The sequence below is a fragment of the Paroedura picta genome, chromosome 9 (assembly GCF_049243985.1).
Source record: "Paroedura picta isolate Pp20150507F chromosome 9, Ppicta_v3.0, whole genome shotgun sequence".
Taxonomy (NCBI): domain Eukaryota; kingdom Metazoa; phylum Chordata; class Lepidosauria; order Squamata; family Gekkonidae; genus Paroedura; species Paroedura picta.
Genome location: NC_135377.1, coordinates 50,985,588 through 51,008,460, shown reverse-complemented (window position 1 = coordinate 51,008,460; position 22,873 = coordinate 50,985,588). Strand labels below are relative to the sequence as shown.

General features: G+C 41.4%; 1 protein-coding gene across 3 annotated transcripts in view; it reads left to right on the top strand.

The window, feature by feature from the left end:
• The window catches only part of PTPN2 (protein tyrosine phosphatase non-receptor type 2), a 45,173-nt gene that overhangs the window by 9,884 nt on the left and 12,416 nt on the right, over positions 1-22,873 (top strand). For 2 of the 3 annotated variants that reach the window (XM_077352827.1, XM_077352826.1), the window contains exons 2-7: positions 1,525-1,615; positions 7,345-7,445; positions 13,594-13,692; positions 14,274-14,411; positions 19,553-19,762; positions 20,821-20,982. In XM_077352827.1, the coding sequence (XP_077208942.1) occupies positions 1,525-1,615; positions 7,345-7,445; positions 13,594-13,692; positions 14,274-14,411; positions 19,553-19,762; positions 20,821-20,982 (801 nt within the window). The remainder of the gene's footprint in view (positions 1-1,524; positions 1,616-7,344; positions 7,446-13,593; positions 13,693-14,273; positions 14,412-19,552; positions 19,763-20,820; positions 20,983-22,873) is intronic. The other variant, XM_077352828.1, reaches the window with a different exon arrangement.

The window sequence follows — 22,873 nt, the reverse complement described above, 5'->3', positions numbered from 1 at the left end:
TGCCGCCGCCAGCTGTCACAGAGACTGGAGAGAGTAGCAAGAGTGAGATGGAGGATGTGGTGACCCCACTGGTGGCAAATGGAGGTGGAGCGCCCATGGGGAAGGCAGCAGCCTGTGCCACAGCCATCAATGGGGAGGTCATCAATGGGCACTCTCACCTCTGCCAGGGGATGGAAAGAGTCACCACGTCCTGCATGGAGGGCCTGTTTCTTGGATGCCTCCTTGGCAGCAGTGGAATCCAGAAAGGTCAGTCAGGCATCTATAGAGGAGGCAGATTGCCTCGCAGCTCTTGGCAGTGGCAAGGAAGTAGGGCAGGACTGCAGGCCCTCTACAGAGGACATGGCCAGCGTTACCAACCACCACAGTTGAAGAGGAGACTAAAGACACTGGTGATGGCTCTGTCTCTCTCCCCATCTGTCTTTCGCATCAATGAGGACCCAAAGTTGCTTTTGCAGGTGATTTTTATAGAAGTGAACTTGTATTTCTCCCAGGCTAAAATTTGGCATCTGCACAAGAACCCAAAATGAAGTGTAAGCAACACAATGTGTTTTGAATAGCAGTCGACTTAACATCAGGAAAGAGGTGCACGTTTCTACGGGGGGAGGGGCGCTAGGAATGTGGCCTGGGACCCACAGGCAGCAGCCTGGAAAAGTTTGGGAACCACTGGTTTAAGGCAACAGTGGCTGATGCAAAGTGCCAAGGTAGAGGTGTCGCTGTATGGTAATGCAAATATAATTCAGCTGAGTTTCTCAACTATCATCTGAGATGCTTCATTAGTTCTACTACTGGCTTTTAAGACACTGGATAGGGAACTGTGTGTAACCATCACTATATCTAATAATATACTGGCTAGGTCCTGTGTGGGTGATAACTGCTCAGTGGTAGGTGTCGCTACCTACTTCAGGGACTCTTCAGAATAATAAAAAGTATGTATTTTAAAATGAAAAAAACAGGAAATTAAACTGGCCTGATGTAGAAATTGAATTTGCTCCAGAAGAGGCTGAATGTGGAGAGTAATTACCTGTTTAAAAGAAAAAAGGAGAAATCAGCATGCTGAGGCTCCTGACAACTTGGACAAACCTAGGGAGAGAGGAGAGAGATGTTCAGATGTGGACTTTCTGTTTCCATACCTCCCTGGGATTCTTTGCAGGCACCCTATTTTTAAGTGTAGTCTACACCAGGGGTAGTCAACCTGTGGTCCTCCAGATGTCCATGGACTATAATTCCCATGAGCCCCTGCCAGCATTTGCTGGCAGGGGCTCATGGGAATTGTAGTCCATGGACATCTGGAGGACCACAGGTTGACTACCCCTGGTCTACATAATATTGTATCTTCATTAGTGAAGAATTTGTTTGCCATTGGTATTGACTGTTTTCAGAGAAACACCCAGGAAGTAAAACAAGTCCAGTGAAAAATCTATAGTGACTTAAACAAAAACACACCTTGATTATATTGCTTGGCCACCATTTTATTAGTAGTGGGTAATCAGGACTTCATTTAACAGTCTTTTTTTTTTCTTCAAGGATATTCGTAACCAATCCAAGGATTATCCGTATAAAGTTGCAAAGTATCCAGAAAACCAAAATCGAAACAGATACAGAGATGTCAGTCCGTGTAAGTAAACTTTCAACTATTCTAATCAACTCTGTGTTACACTAGTATTTAATATTCTAAATAGATTTTAATGGTCATTTTGGCCAGAGACCTACAGAAAGGTGCAAGAATTGGGATGCCTCAGTAACTGAAATTTAAGTGCTCTTGCCAAGGGCTTAGTGTAGAAAATTTGAAATGCCTTCTTTGTATGTTGACACCTGTAGACTTGTTTGTATTTTATCATAAGAGAGTCCAACCTTCTATGAAATGCTCTTACTGTCCAGATTTCTAGAATGTTTATATAGCTTATTTTGTGATAAGTAATCTACAACTTCCTCTGTTTCCATTTTTGTATTGGAGGAGTTTACAATTTTCTTTTAAGTCAAACTACATTGCACCAAAGCAAGGATTTTTCCCCTTTAATTTTTCATGGTTGACATAAAGTAAAACAAATAAGAGTCAAGGGAATGTGTCTGCAGAGGAGGAAGAAAATGCTGGTGGTCAAATGACTTCTAAACTTCATTTGGAATTTTTTTTTTGTGTGCTATTCATTGTCTTGGGAGAGCTGTGGCCTGTGACTTAGTGCTGGTGAATCTGCTTTGCATGCAGAAGGTCCTTACTTCCAACTCAGTTGAAAGAACTTGGTAATAGGGGATGTGAAAAACCCGTATGTGAGACTTGGAGGCTTCTAAAAAGTTTCATATGTGCTCATCTGAAGATGGACAGAGTTCTATTTGAAGGGAGAAGTCTCAGCAGTTGAGAAAGTCTTGGATGTTGCTCTTTGGAACAGTCAGAATGGGAATTGGTGTTTCTCTCCCTGTAAGCTAGTAAACTACAGCATTTAAATGCCCTAAGAACATTGGATCCAGGCACTTTTTGCACGTGCTTTGTGGATGTCAGATGTCTGAATTTCACATAGCAGGATTGTTTGAATCAAATTGAATTATTTAGTAATTACTAGGAGGATTAAATAAGAGTAGTTTATAAATGAGAAATCTGTTAACCTGGGGGAGAGGAGGGGGGATCCTAGGTTACAGTGACCTCTGAGAATCACTTTGTTGGCAGTGGGATCATTTTCTATTGTTTCTCAGTGAGCTTTTCTGACAGTTCAGAATTTATATATACTGAATAAAGTATAAAACATTATTAAAACCTTGTTGATTTCTATGGGACTGGTATAGGGTAATTTGTGTATTGGTATATTTGTTTGCTAGATCACATGCTAGTATATTTGAAAATTGCATTTTAGTCATTTTTAGAAAACCTTGTTTATCTCATCTCCCACTTGGATAATTTTCAGCCTTTGTTTTATATGTATCAGAGGGAAACTTAAAACTGCCTTAAAATAAAGAAAAGTGCCTCTGAATAATCAGGAACTCATTTTATCCCACATTTGTTGTCTTGGGGGTTCTGGAGTATGAAGGGCTCCCTAGGCAGAATGGAGTATTTTCCTGTTAAACAAACTTTCTTCTGTCTGGGGAAGTGGAGGTTTTGTGCTTGAGTGCTTGGGATTCTGTAAGTATTACTAAAAAAGAGTTAATCACAATTTCTGTTAACTAAAGTTGGGGATTAGATAGCACAAGTTCCCTTTGGATAAATAATATAGAAATGTAGGTTGTTTAACAAGCTGCTAGTCTTTTAATGATTTTATGAGGGGGGGGCTTTCTGTTTGTTTATCTTGGAATAAACTAGTCAAGAAGCTGGTTTGCCTGATGTTACAGGATGCAGCACAGAAGTGGGGTAAAGAGGGGTGTCTGCTGCAAGAAATCAAACAGGAACTGTTTGGTGATTAAGTGGTTAAAACAGTGCTTGCTGACATCATCTTTCCGAGAACACTAGTACCAGTATGTGTGATTTACTATAACAAGATCTTAAGTTTTTCCTGTTGGCAAATGGCATGTAGTATTTACAAAGGTTTTGGGTTTTGTCCAGTAAAAACATTTGAGTTCCAATAAATTTATACATAGAAAGAAAACCTTTTAACACTTTCAGTTCCAAGCATGATGAACTGTTCTCAGTTAACCCGCATTTTCATTTTAAATACGTTTCAAAAGAACAGGGTGTAAATTATATATTGGAGTTTTTGTACAAATTGTTCATAAAAATATGCCTATCCACATTGCCACTGTATATATTCTAGAAATAGCAAGCCGCTCTGAACCAAAGCTTTCAATAGCTTTTAACCTTTGAAGAAAAGTTGACTAGTATACATATTTCATTGCCTTAGAAGAAAGAAAAATGTTTCTAAGTTCCAATACTTTTCATCAACTTTAAAGCGAGGCAAATGCTGCTCATGTAAGAAGTATGCAATCAAAGTAGTCTTAAACCATTACTTAAAATACTGTCTTTTCAATTCATTATTTAATGCCAGCTTGGTTTTTAATTCATTTACTTAGAAGTCTTTTTGGCCTTAAAAATGAAGGGAGGGTTGCAGGTATTTGCTGTCCACTTCCACTTAACAATCATCTTTTAGTTGTTGTTATAGTAGTGCCAAAAATCCCCCCTTGCTTTTCCTCATTTGTAGGAGCATACCAGGTACACAAAGGCTGTTATCTAGAAAATATTTATGCACATTTGTACCATATATACTCGCATATACCATATAAGTACCATATATACTCGCATATAAGCCGACCCGCATATAAGCCGAGGCGCTTAATTTTACCACAAAATCTGGACAAATTTATTGCATATAAGCCGAGGGTGGGAAATGCAGCAGGCTACTGGTAAATTTACAGGGTGGCATAAGTGCTTAATTCGTGCTCACTCATCACAGGCTTTCCCATCCAGCCTCCCTCCCAACATACAGAAAAGTCAAGAGGATGAATAGCAGCTGGTTTTTGTACCCCACTTTTCACTAACCGAAGGAGTCTCAAAGCGGCTTACAATCGCCTTCCCTTTCCCTCTTGATGACAGGCACCCTGAGAGAGCACTGACAGAACTGCTCTGTGAGAACAGCTCTGACAGAAGAACCAAATAGTGCCCCCCAGGCCAGCAAACCAGAGCAAAACAATAGTACCCAAAGTTGGCAACCTACTACAACAAGTACAGCAGCTACCAAACTGGGGGCCACAGTGCCCCCCAGAACAAAACACTGAAAGAAAGAACTGTAAAAATCAACCTTTAAAAGAAACACAACCCCAAGAAGAAAAGGCAAACAATGCTGCCCCTCAGATAAAAGAAGAAACACCGAAAAAGCAGTAAATCCCAAAGCACCCCACAACTCACCGCACCCCACCCCCAGAAACCAAAAGAATACTTTGGAAGAAGTGATTAGGAAAAGAAGGGGGAAAATATCAGAATCCCTCAGTCAAACCATTGATGTCCTACAAGCTGCCAGAGTAAGCTTTCAAGATATTTGCAGAAGGCAATGGTTAGCTGGAAGCAATTAGCTCCCTTGCAAAGAGCTTAGTTCTTAAGATCTTTGCAGAAGGGAAAAGGTTAACTGGAGGCCACTAGCTCACTTGTAAAGAGCTCAGGTTGCAGGTGTAATGCTTCGGTTGGCTGGCTAGGGGCAGGCTGTTAATCAATTACCCGCGTATAGGCCGAGGAGGTCTTTTAAGTGCTAAAAACAGTGCTGGAAAACTCCGTGAATATGTGAGTACTAGTTTCAAAGCCCCTTTATAAAAAGGGGCTTTGAAAGGGGAGAAGGGGGAAGGGTAAGGGATACAGTCCCACCCACCCCCTGTCCTAGAGCCTCCCCCCGAAAAGCGGCGAGTGAGAACGCGAGGTATACTCACCGGCTTCGCGCTGTTCCTGGCCGTTAAAGGCGCGGGCGTGGCGGAGGAGGCCGGGCACCATGGAGTAGACACGGGCCAGAGAGGCGCCTGCTGGCCAGCCCCCTCGCCGAGGCTTCTCAGCGGCTGTTGGCTGGCTCGGGGGACGTAGCTGCTGCTGCTGCTGGGGCTGGTGGGTCCGGCTGTGGGAAGGCAGCTCGGACTCCGTCGCTGAGGTCCGCTCGTCGCGCCGTAGGTGGAGGCGAAGGTCCGTGGGCGAGGAGACGCGGGCCCGGAGAGGCGGCGGCTGGGCAGCCCCTTCCCCGACGCCTCTCTGCTGCTTTTCTATGGGGGACGCCGCTGCTGCTGGGGCTCGGGGATCCAGCCGCGGGAAGGGCGCGAGGCACTTCCTGTTTCGTTGTTCTCCGTCGGGCGGATCTGTTTTCGGCGGCTCTGTGAGGCGTGGGCGAGGAGACGCAGCCCCGGAGAGGCGCCTGCTGGGCAGCCCCTTGCCCCACGCTTGGTTTTCTTCGGCCTTGGGGGACGCGGCTGGTGCTGGGGCTCGGGGATCCGTCGGGCGGCGTTTTTCGAGAGTGTCTGTTGGGCAGCGGTTTTTTCTCGGCGGCTCTGTGAGGCGGCGGCCCCTGGGCAGCGAGCCCCCGACAGCCGCGCTCCGCGCGACTGCCGGGGCGCCTCTCGCCGCGTCAGGCCGCCGGGCAGGGAGCCCCCGGCAGCCGCGCTCCGCGCGGCTGCCGGGGGCTCCCTGCCCGGCGGCCTGACACATCGGAGGCACTTCGCGCCTCCGATGTGTGAGGTCAGTGGCAAAGGAGCAACTGCGAGCCGCGCTGCGCGCGGCTCGCAGTTCCTGGGGCTGGGATTCGAAGGGACCAATTGGCAGGCGCTGTGCGCCTGCCAATTGGTCCCTCCGATTGTCTGTCCAGAGGAAGGGTCCAACCCGGACCCTTCCTCATCACGGACACATCCCGCCCTAGAACCCCTTAGCGCTTTATTTAGTCCGTGGCGCCCGTGGCGCCACGGGCGGTGTTAAGATATATGGTATGTGTGTCACTAGACCTTCTGCAGTGTTTGCTAACATACAAGGCCAGCAATTGTGTAGTTGTAAAAGCATTTGTTCCTACCTGTTGTGGGAGCTTTCTGGTAGTCTTTGCTTTGTTTTACTGGAACATTCAGTATCCCTATTTCTACATGTGGAAAGTGCTGTGTTCCGTTGCCAGGCTTACTGTATTGGGTAAGAGACTTAGAGGAGTGGCGAGAAGCCCTATTCTAGGTGAATTTTAGCAACAAAGTAAGAGTGCAGAGCTAGTAGAATGTGATGGTTAGTGACATCAAATAGTTTAATTCTTCCAAATTTTTCTGGTTAAGAGGAGTTCAGCATGTTCATTTTTACTAGCTATCACAAATGTGTATCTTTCAGCCTTTAGGGTTTTATATTTTAGTGAGCATACCTTCTAGTGAGTGCTACTACAAAAGTTAGTCCTAAACTCTTCAGTTTTGGAGTGCCTAAACAAACAGTGACCCTGATCAACATCATGAGTAAGAACCACTAGAAGGCAGTAAATGGCAGCTGAAGGTATTGGGTATTACAATGAAACTTCTAGGCACCATAGCACCCTGGTGCCTGGTGTTTGTAGTGCCCTGGGTCATGTGAACAATAAGCTGTTGAGCTGATATTTACAGCTTGTGTTCATATCAATGGTCTTGTTTCAGGAGAACTTTTTGAATGGAGTTTATATTGCATACTGTCTTTTCCAATAGTGTTTTCTTTCTTTTATTCTCAAAGTGTGTCAAATGAAAAACAAGCCATTTCTGCTTGGAAAAAGAAGATCTAGACTGTATATGGAGTATATTTGGTAATGAGGTATGCAGAATAGGGTTATCATTATGTACCACTATACAGTACTTTAATTTCACGTCCCTAAGATACTATTACTATGTACAAATCCATCTGCAGTACAGTGACTTTTACTACTGGAGTTGTGAGACTTAGTGTTGTCATTATATATTTATTTCAAGATGATCACAGTCGAGTTGTACTGCAGAATACAGACAATGATTACATCAATGCAAGCTTGGTGGTTAATGAAGAAGCCCAAAGAAATTATATATTAACACAGGTAAGTATTAATTACATTTTAAAGAACTGAATTAAAATACTATATATCGAATGTAGTGAAAATAGAGATCATGCCAAATCTGTGTCATAATAAAATGGTATAACAGTTCTTACTTTCCTTGGAGGTCTAAAGTAGTGATTGACTTAGTGCAGAAAACTGGTTCTTGGGTAATAAGATAGCTCAGTGGACTTGGTTTATGCCACTAACTACTCAGCTACTGAGACCAACTTCATAGGAATGCGCTATCTGTCATATTTAGATTTAGGCCAGGGTAAAACAGACAGACCAAACAAACTTACTACATTGCCTGAGGCAATAAGGTTCTGAATCAGAGACTCACAGTGATAGCAGCTCCAGGCCATAAAGTTGTAAACTTTAGTCTAGGACAGAGTCAGCTTTCCAAATAGTCTAGGTGTACTGCAGTACAGTACTTCCTACCTACCTGAGATCTTGTTAATTGTAGTGACTCAGTTCACTATTAGCCCTTATGGAATTTGGTTTGGCCTGAGACTTGTTTGTTAGTACAGTGGTCCCCAACCTGCGGTGGTCCCCAACCTGCGGGCTGCGGCCCGCTGCCGGGCCGCGAAGGCCATGGCGCCGGGCCGCGGCTCCCTCTCCCCCCCCCCCGCAGTAAAAAACTTCCCGGGCCACAAGCTTGCGGCCCGGGAAGCTTCTTACTGCGGGAGGGCGGGGAGAGGGAATCAGGGCCGGCTGCGCCCATGCGGGCGCTGCCCAATGCGTGGGCGCGGCACACGGGTGCAGCCCGATGCGTGGGCATGGCCCGCACGGGCCGCGCCCCGATGCCCTGCCGGTCCCCAACCTCAGAAAGGTTGGGGACCACTGCGTTAGTACATGAATAATGTCCCTCTTCAGCTATAAAGCCATGCTGGGAGCAATTTCATTTGTCAAATGTAAAGAAGGCTTTGGTGGAGGAAACAAAATGGGGATTTCCTTGGTTTCTTGCTACCTGGGACCTATGGGAAGAGAATAACAGTAGTCTGTTCCTCCTTTCCCAGCTGCCTACTGGGGCTGATTCTGATTGCTCAATAGGAAAGGCACCCATATGTTCAATTACTCTATACTTCCTATATTGATTTGTTCAAGCCCTGTCTGAAGAAAACTAGTCTTACAAACATTGATTCCAGTTAAGTGTAGAAAGTATTATGTGGAAATTATTTTAATTCGAATAATAGCTTGTGAAAATGTAAAGATATGCATTTATCTTAGGATTTTTAAGAAAAACTAAATACACTGGAAATAGTTTCAATGAACACAGAATGCATGGTGGTGCATCTGTTTCAGTGGAATTTAAATCACTTCTATGGAAATTACAGGAGGGACTTAATTGCATGTTAGTTTCATATCAGATTGGTCATCCTTGTCACTGTATGAGATGAGACTGAAATGGGTTTGTGAGATTTTTGTCTGAAACAGCTGAGCCTAGGGGGTACCTCAGTTGTTTTCAAGTCTATAAACAGCTAAGCTGTGGGCACAGGTGGCCCCTGCATCTCATCTATTTCCAATCTAAACAAGTGAGCCATGGAGGCAGCCTGTTCCACCTGGCTCAGCTATTTAAAGGAGCTTAGTTTGGCAGCCAGCCCTTTTATTTATTTATTTTATTTATTTATCATACTTCTATACCGCCCTCCCCGGAGGCCACGTGCCTTTTAAACAGGTGAGCCTCGTGGAGCAGTCTGCTCTGCATGATTCAGCAGTTTGAAGAGGCTTTCCTGGGCAGCCAGCACCAGGCTTGGAGCCATTTAAACCCGTTTTCTGCTCCCCATAGCTAGGAATTCATGTTGGAAGAAAAACTGCACAGAGAGATTCAGTGTTTTTTCACTACCCTAGCTCATGCTAAAAATTAATCTTGAGGGGAAATAAAAACACCACAGAGAGGCTATGTATTCCTCAGTCCAGTTGGATAATACTCTGTGGAAAATAACAGGCTTGCTGTCAGATCTTTAAGAGTCACTTTTTCCCTTCCTTCAAAAATGTTTCTCAGGGTTGTACATATGTTTTCTCTATGTGCAAAGTGCTAGGGTCTGTCCTTAGCCAAAATAGTGGATGCTGGGATGCCTATATGGTAGCATAAACTAGTTGAATTTAGTGTAGTAAGTTGACACACAAGGAGTCTTCAGTCTTTTGCTACACACTGCTTTATCAAGGGATTCTACAAACTTAGAAATTGAAAAATACAAAACAATAATTAGTACTGAAATATTATTTAAGTCAAAATTTAAATAATGTAATGAATATGTTCAAAAAAAGCATTTAAACAAAGTAATTCTAAAAAAATTCTTGCATAGCAGAAAAGCTTAGGCAAATGAATAATAGCTTAGCTACAGTACTTAAATTTGTACAGTAATAAATATAAAAGATCTACCTGTTACATTGATTCCAATAGCACCTTTAAAGATTTATTCAAGTTGTGAGCTTTTGAGTGCATGTACTCTTGAGGAAGAATAAATCTTTGTTGGTCTTAAAGGTGCTATTGGACTCAATTTTTGTTGTGCTTCTTCAGACCAACACGGCTACCCACTGGAATCTTCCTGATATGTATTAGTTTGATATGTAATTGTCTATAGTCTAAATTTTTTAACAACTAGTATCTCTAAAACCAAACAGATATATTAGGAGGATGTATAACAGCAAACAAAGACACCAAAATATGGCATACTCTAATTCTAATAGATACTTACAGTGGTTCTGTCCTTTGCATCTTCAACTGAAAAAAATCTCTGGTAGTCAGATTTGTCAAAAATCTCTTAAATTCTTTCATCTCTTCTCTGTGGTGATTTGCTCTACAAGAAAAAAAAATTCCTTTTTAGGCTCAGACCTGAGACCTAAGATCCCAATCAACTGTCAGTTCTTAACTGCCCTCAGTGACTCCTGATCTGCAGGCGAAGGGGGGAGGGCATATCTGGGGTGTTTATATTTTGCTGGAGGGAGTCTGCAAACAAACAGTGCTTGGGCTGTTCTAGTTCGGCAGGAGGAATGCTGCTTCTCTTTCCACCTCTCCCACCTGGCATCTGATCAGAAGCCAAAGGAGATTGTTTACACTGGACCACATGATCAGATTGGCTATAGGGGAGGGTCACGTGTATATCCCTCCTCCCATGGATTATGGCACGCTCCACTGTGAGACCTCTGCATCCCTACACTAGCCCTGGTGTTAGGAGGACAGGGGAAGTGATTCCAGGAAAATGACTGATGAGTCATATCTGTGTCCCGAAATAATCATTAAATGGCTAGCCATTCCATTTCTGGTGTGATTTTGTCCTTGTTGAACAAAGGAATGAACTCTTATTTAGCAGGTAAAATAAAAACAGATGCGAATTAATGAGAAGTCTTAATTTCTAGTTTGAAGCCTCATCCAATTTGCTATTGATATGCTGGCAATTTCTGGATCTAGATAATTTACTTACATGCTGATGTCGATGTACATAGTTGTTTCCTATTATATACTCATCTCACTGAATTAACCTGTTGGCTGACTAAACTGTTGAAAATGGTTGCGAGTAATTTTGACAGGGTGCTGCAACAATGACATCCTCTGAATGTCCACTGGGAAAGTAAGGATTGTTCAGGGATTGTTTAAATTGTGCCTGCATTGTAGTTGGTGAATCTGGGAGACTGCCATTTAGCTTTCTATATGAATAGCAATGCTCATAAGGATTGTTTCAGAGGGTCACTGTTGTTGATTTGCAGTAAAACAGTTAGATCTCTTCCTTGCCTTTATGTTATCATATATGAAGTGGCAGGAAGAATAATAGTTCTACCTTATCCAGTCAATTTTAGAACTTTTTCTGTGGCTAACTGTAATAGTCGTTCCTTGTCTTCTCCCCAATATGTACACCTCTTGAACTTTTCAGAGGTGAGTACTTACTCTTACACTTGATGAAGCAAAGCACATCATTGTATTATGTGTGCTGTTCTTTCTTTAAATTATTTTTGTATTTTGTTGAAAGCTTTCTGGAATTTGTTTTTGAAATTTATGTAATAAATAAATATATTAGTCCTTATTAATTGTCTGTATACAGTAGAGGTTTTGCTTGCCAGTTACAGGGGTCTGCATTTAACTTTTCAAATAGGGCTCCAGTTTAAAACTGTGATAAGTTATTGATGTGAAAACATCTTCAGTGTCACCTATAAAGAGAAATTGCAGTGGAGGTCCCTCATTTGAAGTTGTGATATTTGGATAGTCATGGAAGATGTATGTGAAAACTGTATTTTGTAACGTTTGATTTTTTTACATTCATCTTCCATGACAATCTGATTTTCGCACTTTTTTACTAGAAAGCATGGTTGGCTATGACAGGCATAACTAACCCAAAACTAATTACTGGAGCCTCAAAACATGGTCACTGGCTTCAGGATGATCTTGGGGATTGTAGAGCAGGGGTAGTCAGACTGCGGCCCTCCAGATGTCCATGGACTACAATTCCCAGGAGCCCTGCCAGCAAATGCTGGCAGGGGCTCCTGGGAATTGTAGTCCATGGACATCTGGAGGGTCGCAGTTTGACTACCCCTGTTGTAGAGTTACGGAATCTGAATATCCTGGCCTTCACAGTCCTCAGAACACCCACCCGCTCTTGCTTTTTGCATTGGAAGAATTGGTTGTCTTGGTATGACATTTATGTTGCCTACAGTTTGTCAGTGAAGTATGTTCTCCAAGGCTGTTGTTTCATCCAATGTTGTTGCAGTGCTTTAGTCAAGTGGTAGAGCTGGGGCTGTCAGCTCCAGGTTGGAAAATTCCTGGAGATTTGGGAATGGAACCTAGGGAGGTCAGAGTTTGTGGGAGGGTCTTCATTAAACTTTCAGCGCCTCTCCCCCTTCCTACCTATGAGCTTTTGTGAGCAGGATACAAATGGATCAAAGGATACTTTACAGTACAAAATGATAAAGTATATATATATATTTAAAATCCAAAATCAGCACAGCAGGCATCAAAGGACACTTTACAATACAAGGTGATAAAATATTTTTTTTAAAAAAAATTCAAAAATAGCACAGCAGGCAATCAACAATCTAAGGCAAAATGAAAGTTGACACAGCTGAGCTGGCCCTATTATAGAGGTTTTTAAATATGGTATCCAGGGCACTGTGAAACCTAACAGTGTGTTTTCTGGTGCCTACTGACTGCTTGCAGGCAATATCCAAGGGGAATGAAACATAAAGAAGTGGAGAACTTCACATCACTCCTTTTGAACTGACTAGTATATTGAGCTCATCCCAGTCATGCATATTGCAGCCACGTGCCTTTGAGTAGTTTATAGATGCAAAGTAGTTATTGGAGTTGGGAAATTCTTCTTGAATCTGGGCAGAGGACAAATACTCCCTTTTCTTTGAGAACAGAAACTAAACTCTTCCCCAAAGTAAAGGGTTGGTTCTGGCTTTCTCCTTCCTCCTTCATACAAGGAGGATCCTTCTTTGTTCTGCACAAAAGTGCCTATTTGGAGACAGCTTCTTCAGAGATGATTGGCTTGGAATTTCCCAACATTTTACCATTTCTTTCCCTATACCAGCCACTTTGTAATAGTGTCTACTTTCTTTCTAAAAATTCCAGAAGTGCCCACTTGCTCAGCAATACCAGAATGCTACTGGCTGCCACACACCTCCCTCCCTCACATGTTCTTATTTCAGTTAAGTGATTCACATTAGTGCAGACCAGTTTCTCAATCCAGATTCAAGAACTTTCTGTGTTCTGCAGGGCAGCAAGAGGAAAGAAGAGGCAGGAAAATTCTGTTCTGTGTGATCCACTTGTAGTTCTTTAGAAAGTTGAGTAATGTTAAACTCTCAGTAACTTTCACAATCCAAAACTCTGCAGAAAAATATTGTTCTCTTCAGTGAAGGCACAACCCTCTTTACGCACAAGGAGTTCTGTGACTTGCATTGAGGCTTCCTTTTCCTGTAGGAGAGAATCTCCCAGGGCACAAAGTAGTACAAAGAGCAGCAATTCAAACAAAAATTAGTAACCCCTGATTTCCCTTCCTCCCCAAAACAGAAATGATCACAACCATACATCTGTGATTCTGAACTGTCCCATACTTTGTTTTTACATTGAAAGCAGAAAGGAAGAAAATAGGTAGATTCAGTTCTATGTTTTATCAATGATGGAATGTCCCCTTTCTCTTTTTTATTCACCCAGGGGCCACTTCCTAATACATGTTGCCATTTCTGGTTAATGGTATGGCAACAGAAGACCAAAGCAGTTGTCATGTTGAACAGAATTGTTGAGAAAGATTCGGTAAGTTACAGTAGCTACTCAGCATTGCACACAAGAAATTGTGGCCTACAGGTATGAGTTTAAGCATTCCAGAGATAAGCCAACATTCTTAGTAAATTTTTGAAATCATATTTGAATAGTTTTGGAACTACAGTTCATAAAATGTGAGGATTAATGCTAATTAAGTGTAGTGTAGTTGCTTAGGGATTTGGAAGAATGTGGTCAGTGCCTATGAATGGCTGATTATACCTCCATATTTAATTATGTAATTATAAACTAACTGAATGGCATATTAAGAATTCTTTTATGTACTGGTTAATATACAATATGTGCATACATCCTGTTATATAAATAATGTTTTAAATGACAGAGTTTGTCTTTTTGGTAGATTATAAGGTTGTATTCATCCAAATATAATTCATCCTGACAACCTAGGTATAGATTGTAGCATCATGAGATTTCTTCCACCAAAAGCCAATGCTGGCACATGGGCTTTACTATATTCTCCTGAGTTATGTTCTTTTGCTGTGAATCAATATATATATGTGTGTCATATTTTATTTGATAAATTCTTTATAATGATTATTTTACTTTAAACTTAGGTAAAATGTGCTCAGTACTGGCCCACAAAAGAAGAGGACATAATGATGTTCAAAGAAACAGGATTTTGTGTGAGGCTAAAATCTGAAGATGTCCAATCCCACTATACAGTACGACAACTTCAGCTAGAAAATATCAATGTAAGGTTTTTTCTTCAAAAGCATACAGTGTTTTTGTAAAAGTGTGTGGCATTATCTGTCTGCTTTCCTGTTGCAGTTTTTCTCTAGGAGCTGCAGTGTCCTTTGCTGCAGAGAGAAGTGATGGTGAAGATAAGCCTTATGAAAAGTTTAGATCACCTGACATTTACTTTAACGTTAAAAATCAGCCGTAGAGCATGGGGTTTCCCTGTGAAACATCTACCACTCCAGATTTCTGATATCTGCCTTGATAGGATAGAAAGACCTGGATAGCCAAGACTATCCCACTCTCTTCAGGTCTGCTATGCAGAGGCAGACACTGTTTCTTGCTTTGAAAACCCTGCAAGTTGATGATACTTTTCATCACCAGGCTAAAAAAGCAGGAACTTGTCACAGTCCCCAACCCCCTTCAAATGAGTAATAGCAGCCCAGAGATGTTGTTTTCTGTCAGGAAATTAAATCACCATTATGCTGACATTGGGTCTAAATTGCTCTCTCTTCTTGGCTAATATCAATAAGCTCCAACATATAGTTGGAAAACATGACTTTTCATTGGTTTAGAATGAAGAGGCATGATTTTTTCCCTTTAACTGCAACTTGGCCCTCGTATTCGTTTTTCCCCCGCAACTTTTCCATGCAATTCTGAAAACATAATAAAATTGGTATGATGGGAGCACAAATCCTTGTGGAGGAGTTTCTTCCCACTTTCTCCTTTTGTCCAGCAACTTGCCAAGATCTCTGAAAAAACAGTGCTGAGAGATTAGGGACAGCAATGAGGAACAAGAATTGAAGCTTTAGTTGGAAAATTGTTCCTTTGTTCTTTGGCTTCACTACTTACTTTGAGCAGACTTTCTCCTGGGTGAGATAACTTTCACATTCTCCCCCCCCCCCCCAATAGTGGACGGTTCTAGTTCTTACTGAGTGCATGTTGGTAATGGCCCTATTCACTGACACCCAATGTGCTACCAAAACAGTGCACAATAATGAATATTCCCTGTCTTTGTGTCTGGGAGATGCATGCAATGTCAGAGCTGCAAAATCAGTCAGGGGTTCACCCTGAAAGCAAGGTCAGATAGAGCCATTAGGTTGAAAGCTGTTCTCTGTGAGAGGGCCTTAACCTTCCTACATGCTTTGTTCCAACCTTCAATTTACCCTCAAAGCCCACATTGTTTCAGTCAGTTCCAGTGGCATCCTCTACTGAAGGATAGCTTTACAACCTCAGATCAGCTTTTCCACCTTCAGGCTACAAATGGTTTCGTAACCACCTGTCAAAAAGCTGGAACAGAAGTCAGGACATAATCGTAAAAGCTCACCCAAGAAGCAGAAGCATTCTTCACCTCCGGTTTCAAAACCAGCTGATGGTGTGAGTTCAGTGCCACTAGGTAATTCTTCACTCATTGCAAGTTTCAAGGTGGAAACTTGCCTAATAGTGCAGGAACATCACCTGGCCTCTGAAGTTGCTATAACATATGCCTTAGCTGCAAAATTGCCTACCATGTTGTTGTTGTTGGAATCAACCATTCAGTTGTGTCCAACTTCTGGCGATTCCATGGCACAACTTTCACCACAATCCCCAATCCCATACCACTTCCCTCAGCTGTGCAATGCTCTGGCTGGTGTCCAGCCAATCAGTCCCTTTAGTTCATTTTGGTTCACAAAATTTCTCCAATGTTTCTGTGAGTATCATTAGGCAGAACATATTTGACCATGTAACAGAGAAACATATACAAATATGCTGGGGTATTTCATAGTTACGATATTCTTAGCCTGTAGTTCAGCAATTGCATGCACAGACAAAATTCCCTTGTAGTAATTTGTTGCTCATTACTCAGGAGCATGATTCTAGTCCATCAAAAGTCTACTGAACTTGGGCAGTTCAGCATTCATTAAACCTCCCTTAATTATTTAACTGCCTATTTTATGTGCCAGAAGTTTCCTGCAAACCATTTGGCAACGAGTTCTGCTGTTCGTATCTGTTTTTATGCCTAATCAAACTGAGTACTCAGGAAGATTCTCCTCCTTTTGTGCAAGTATGACATGTGTTTACCTTTTCTTTTCCATGAGATTAGGTCATAAGCATATGGTTATGGTTTTATAGAATTAGAGGTTTTTGTATCTGTAGAAATTGCACTATAAGCCTGCAGCTGCTTTAAGGGGGAAGCTGCTTTTACATAGAGTCTGAGGTCTGTAGTCAGCATTTCATATTACTATACACATGCTTTGGGGGCTGTCTTAAATTCAGTTGCGGGGTAAGGTTAGAGGTAAGGAACAGAGAAGTGTTGGAAATTCACCTAGTTTAATTGTAAAAAGATAACAGTTTGATTTTTTAAAAAGCTTGGGTTGTTTTTTGTTAGTTCTTCCTTCAATATTGCATCAAAATAATTGTTTTAAGGAGTATGGGGAGATAATTAGATTTTTTGTATTTACAAATTTAGGTGTATTTTTTAATTGCATAACAGCTAGGGGTTTTTAACAATGTGTTTTTCTAAGGTTGGGGATGAATTTATCCCAAGAAATAGCTTGATTCTAAATTGACAAATGGTATGCTATTGCACTTCTGTAGGCTAGTAACTTATTTTCTAGGCAGTCCCAATTTTATCATGCTATTGATTAATGGGCCAGTGATTAAGCATGTGTGGGAAAGTGTGCTTATACGTTTCGTGGCTTTTTTCTTGAGCTAGAAGGAAGTTCTGCTTAGCAACAGGCAGAAAAACTGATATAGTTCTGACTGACAAAAGCTGATTGTAGGAGATGCTGTAACAGGCTTGATTTTTCATGGCAGTCAGTAGTGCTCGAAAGAAGGTATATCATTAGTATACCTAATTCTCAACACAGCCCTAGCTGTGAATGCTTAAAACTGGAAACTGGAGCCCTGATCAGATAAACCAAATCTTTCTGCAAACCTGAAACATACCCCAGGTTTGTAGAAAAACATGACATCTAAATACCACAGGTACGTAAAGTGGGGGGGGGGGGTGCTCCAAAAATAATAGAAGGAGTGCATGTAGCTTTAAGAAATTAGTGCCCTCAGTGGCTGTTGCTAGACAACCACATAGTATTTTTAGTTCTTGACTTTGTTTCTGTTAATAAAAGGCAAGGGAACGGGCAGGGTATTTCCCAGGACTGCTGTAGCATCAGGACCTGGCCTACAGCAGCCATCAGGCAAATTGATACTGTGCAACTTGCAAGACTCACTCAGGACTGGCTGCTTGCTACTATTCAATAGCAGCCACTCTATGAAAGCCAGTGTGGTGTAGTAAGCGTTTCAGACTAGACCTGAGTTCGAATCCCGTCTTCCGTGGAAGTTGGCTGAATGACCTTGAGCAATTCATACTTTCTCATGCTCTGTCTCACAGGTATGTTAGGAGAATACAATAAAGGAGAGGAGAATGCTGTAAGCTTCTTTGGGTCAACATTGTGAGAAAGACTATAGATATTATAGTTAAAAATCAAAATTATAGCTGAAGTCTGAGGGAATTTAGGTTGGTGGAGGAGAGCAGGGAAAGGTTTATATATATATTTATATATATATTTATATATATAAATATATATATTTATATAAAGGTTTCCAGGATAAGGAAAGAGAAAATGGGGTGGGGAGAAGGATACAGGAAAAATTAAGTATCACCACAAGTTCTTTCAGTCTTCACTGGTACCACAGCACCTGGACAGATTTTTCCTGGGTAGGAAGAGGAAAAGGTGAAAGGCGTGTGCATAAAAGTAGGTTTGCTAGTTAATGGGGAGGAGAAGAAGAAGCAGGGAAACGGGAGAGTCAGTGAGGGTTTGCAAGTAACAAAGAGTCATAGTGTGTGGGGTGGATAAGATGCCCCTGAGACTTTGTGGTCCCATCACTTATCTACCCTAAGACTAGTGGACAGACCCCTTAAAATGGTGCTTGAGGGTAATGTGAGGCAGCACAGTCTGATGTGTGCTCCCGTCCATCATGTGTACTTCAAAGCTCTGTCTTTGTGATGTAAGTTTTAATACATCACAGGATCCTTGTGGTGATGATAAAGCAAGGAAGGTTGATAAAGCAAGGAAGGTGATGTATTTAATGGGGGTATGATCGAAGTGAAGATAATTCTTGATTTTTGAAGCAGCAGAACTGCTCATGTGGATGTGGGCATGCTTGCTTTGACTTACTTGACTTGATTTGTATCTTTTATGTGAAGGGAGCAGCCATTGATTCTCTAAGCAGTGGAAAGTAGCTTTCAGCTCTTTCTCCGTCACTGCTGTCACCAGCACAGCATCTTATCTCCTCTTTCTCTTTTGTGTGAAAGGATACAGAGGGCACATGTATACATGTATCTTTGCTTTGTATGGGAAAAGCACATGCTATGGACTTTTTCTTCCTGCATCAAACCCATCACCATGCTTTTCTAACAGACAGAAATTAGGATTTGGCTTGCCAAGCAAAGTGCTACCTGCATATGGGTGCTGCTTTTTAAATGTTGGTTTGCCTACTTCCAAAAAGAGTTTCCATATATTATTACGTTTAGTCCTGCTTTAACATACAGAGGACAAAACTACATCATCTGGTGAAGCGTAGATCCGTTGACTGGTAGTATTTAGAATAAGGTGACCAGATTGTTCTACTTTTAGAGGGACATTTGGGGGCACCTGGCAAATTGTACTTATGTTGAAATTTAAATATATATATATATTACAATACTATTTTTGTGTTCTATGAAAATTTTTGTTGTTCCATATAGACCACATTTTAATCAAGACCCCCCCCCTCCCCGGTCATTGGTGTCTCGCTTTACCAATGTTAAAATCTGGTCACCTTAGTTTAGGAGGCAGTGAATGGAGGACAGTTTTTGTGTTTGTAGATTATGGATAAAGTCTTGAGTTTTCAGGTTTTTGTAAGTAGGAAATGAGATGGGTGGGAATCAAGAGATCTAGCAAAAGCTACAGCAATACTAAAACTAGCAGTGTTACATTTACCAACACACCCACTGGAATTTTCATAAGCAAAACTCTGTTTTTGTGAAATGTAATTGCACTATGCAAAAAGAAGTTAATTACAGCCATGGCTTCCATAGTAATGGATGAAAACATTATGTATTATATACAAAATGTGTGGAATTGAATGGATCCCAGTGAATTCTCCATTTTTTAATCTTATCTGTTTTCCTACTTAGAATGGAGAGTGCAGGATGATATTCCATTTTCATTATACTACATGGCCAGATTTTGGAGTTCCTGATTCCCCAGCTTCATTCCTCAACTTCTTGTTTAAAGTCAGAGAATCTGGATCTCTGAGCCCTGAACATGGGCCTGCAGTCATTCACTGTAGTGCTGGAATAGGGCGGTCCGGTACATTTTCATTGGTAGATACATGTCTTGTCCAGGTAAGTTTGTTCCCAGACCCAAGAACTGTCATTCCGATACTTCATTGAGCAAACAAAATTTGGGATTTCATTCAGGGTGGGGGATCTTTTATTTCTGAATAACTCATTGTAAATATAAAACAGCATTAGCTGTCCCATGTTCTCATCCTCCTACACAGGGATAAATTAGTCTAGAGGTCCTAAGCAGGGATATAATACACTGCATTTACTTTCAACTTCTATGTAAATATCATTCCATTGAGTTTCTAGGAAGGATGTAAAAATGGCCACAGAAATGAGGGTGGAAAAGCATGTTCTGTCTTGTTACAGCTGATCGTTTGAAAGCTGTTGCTGTAAATACCGCTTCAATCAATGTGAGGGCACAACATGAGGGCAAACTCCTGTGTTTCAATATTTTGCTTGCTGCTTGCAAGGCCTTAGTTTCAAGGAGAAAGCAAAAACGTATCATTTTCAGACTTCCTCATCAATGGGATAAGTTGGGTTGTATTTGTATAAAATTTGAGGGTTTTGTCTCCTTTGAAAGCATTAGAAATGATTGAGTATTCTGCCAGTGAGAGTGCAAGTGAGTCAGAACAGTCCAACTCTTTATGGCATTTTAATTTAATATAAAGCTAGGGTTTGCCAGCGTAAGGTTGGTAACTGTTGGGGATTCACCTGTGTCATGAGCCCTTGACTGGTGATATGACATGGTTGTCAATACAGTGACATCACTTCTACTGCAACCAGAAGTGACATTATCTGCAACCACTGAGTTCTGATGGAATACTAGAGTGTTCTTGGTGACTAAATTCTGTCACTTCTAGTGCATCAAAAGTGATGTTATTACATCAAGAGACTAGCAGTTGTCCTCCCTATTCTCCTCTAGCCCCAGTTATCTCGTGCCACTCACCTGAGCAGCAGAGGGAAGGGGTTGGTTAGGTCTCCTGCCTGAAGTGAGAATCAGGCACCTGTGTAATATAAATGATTAACTGAGATACAGGAACATATTGCTTGATTTGAAAGTAGCTTCCATGTGTTCCTGATCTGACCCTACAGCTAATGATATTTTTCTCTTACAGATGGAAAAAAGGAAAGATCCATTTTCTGTAGATATTAAACAAGTATTATTAAATATGAGAAAATACCGAATGGGACTTATTCAGACTCCTGATCAGCTAAGATTTTCATATAGGGCTGTAATAGAAGGGGCCAAATATATAATGGGTGATTCTACTATACAGGTAAATGTTTAGAATCAATTTACTTTTGAGGTCTCACACTTTTTGGAGTGTTTGTAATAGCATTAGTCAGGCAATTAAATTAAGGTGTTGGGTCATTTTTACATATCAGTTGGAGTAGTAAAGTATGATACGTGCAGCTTTTCTGCTTGAGTGACTGTTACTTTACTGAGACAACTTTGTTATATTGTTGGACATTAAAATATGATGTAGACTAAAGAGATCCATGGCAGCTGGCAGACTGCAGTTGTCTCATCCAAGAGTTTGTATGAGTACAGTTTTAACAAGTCCATGGAATAAGCCTGATATGTAAAGTTACCATAGAGTCACTGTAATTACCAAAACTTCCCTCATCCTCTGCCTTTCTCAATAGTGTCAGGTTACAGTGCATTATGTGGGAATACTCTGCTTACATTTTGCAGCTTACTTGTCTAGTTCTAGTCCTTCTAGTGTTATTCCGTTACATCAAAGTTTCTTGATGAAAATATCAAAGTTTCCACTAGTGAAAATGAGAGGAAGAGGTCCATTTTGACCATCAAAAAAGCAGTGTTGGGGATTATGGGACCTGCATGACCAAAAATTGGGATGAGAGCTGTAGTGAGTAGGGATGGGCACAAACCATAACGATGCTTTTTGGTTCATAGGCAAACCATGAACCCAGTAAGCCTGCATATGAATCAAAACAGGTCAGTGCCCAAAAGAGCTAAGCCATGCAGGCTGCTTCCTCCCACTGCTCAGGTTTTTTTGTGTTACAAAAAGCTGAGCTTTCTTGTGCAGCTAACCTCAGGAGCTGCCAAGAAAGCCCCTTAAAACAACTAGGCCACATGGAACAGTTTTCTCCATGCAGCTTTGCTGTTTAACAGGGCTTACTTGGGCTGTTGGCCCCATCTCTGAGCCCTTTAAAGCCCCACTTTCTGCTCTCTTTGGCTTTAAATAGGAAGCAGAAAGTGGCTCCCAGCTTTCTGCTTTTCGTGAACCAGCAGAAACTACATCAAAATGCATGAAAGTTCATGCATCTTGGTTCTTCAGTTTGTGATCATTAATTCACGAACTGGCCAAAATTCATAACAAATTTTTGCTCATCCCTAGTAGTGAGGTGAGACTAAGAAAACAGGAGACAACTCCTTGTTTCTTACTAACCTTTTTGTAAGAGATTCCATTAGCATTCCTAGAAGGCACTGTTCTTGACTTTTTTCTGAACATTGCTTCTGTTGGAGAAACAGTGTCACTGTGCAGGCTTGTGACACTGCCTTTGTAATAACTAAATTAATCAGTTGTAAATAACTGTGCTTAATGTGATAAAACCAAACTTGTCTAATAACCACCCTGACCAGCAAGGGACGGTGGTATATAAATACAAATAATAAATACACAATAAATGAGTTGAATATAAATGTTCTCTATGTGCTCAGAAGGTTAATCTATCTTTGTGATCAGTGTCCTAGCAGTAATACCAAGGAACACATAGGCATATAATCTGAATATATGGAAGATGTGTTCCTGGCCAAAAAATTTGGTTGGCACAACTGTAAAAGCAATTTCTTTCTTGGCATTGATGCATTATACTGTTTCTGTGTCTGTACACAGCCATAATTTGGAAATTTTTACGGATAGGTTTTAGGTTCCAAAATCTTCTCCCCCCACAGATGCATCTCCAGCTGTACATTCACAAGAAGAAGTTGCACCTTCTTCTCAGTTCCTTTTTGTCTCCTGCAGCAGAACTTGAGACTTCTGAAATTAAATGTTCATAAGTAGCCATCTGTTTAGTGCTTATAGTTGTATATAGTTCTATTTTCACTGCTGAAAACAGCTTTCAGGCACCATCAGTATGACAGAAAGCTCCCCTCTAGCAGCAGCTCTTCATTAGTTGCCCTTTGGTGCTTGGGCACTCAGC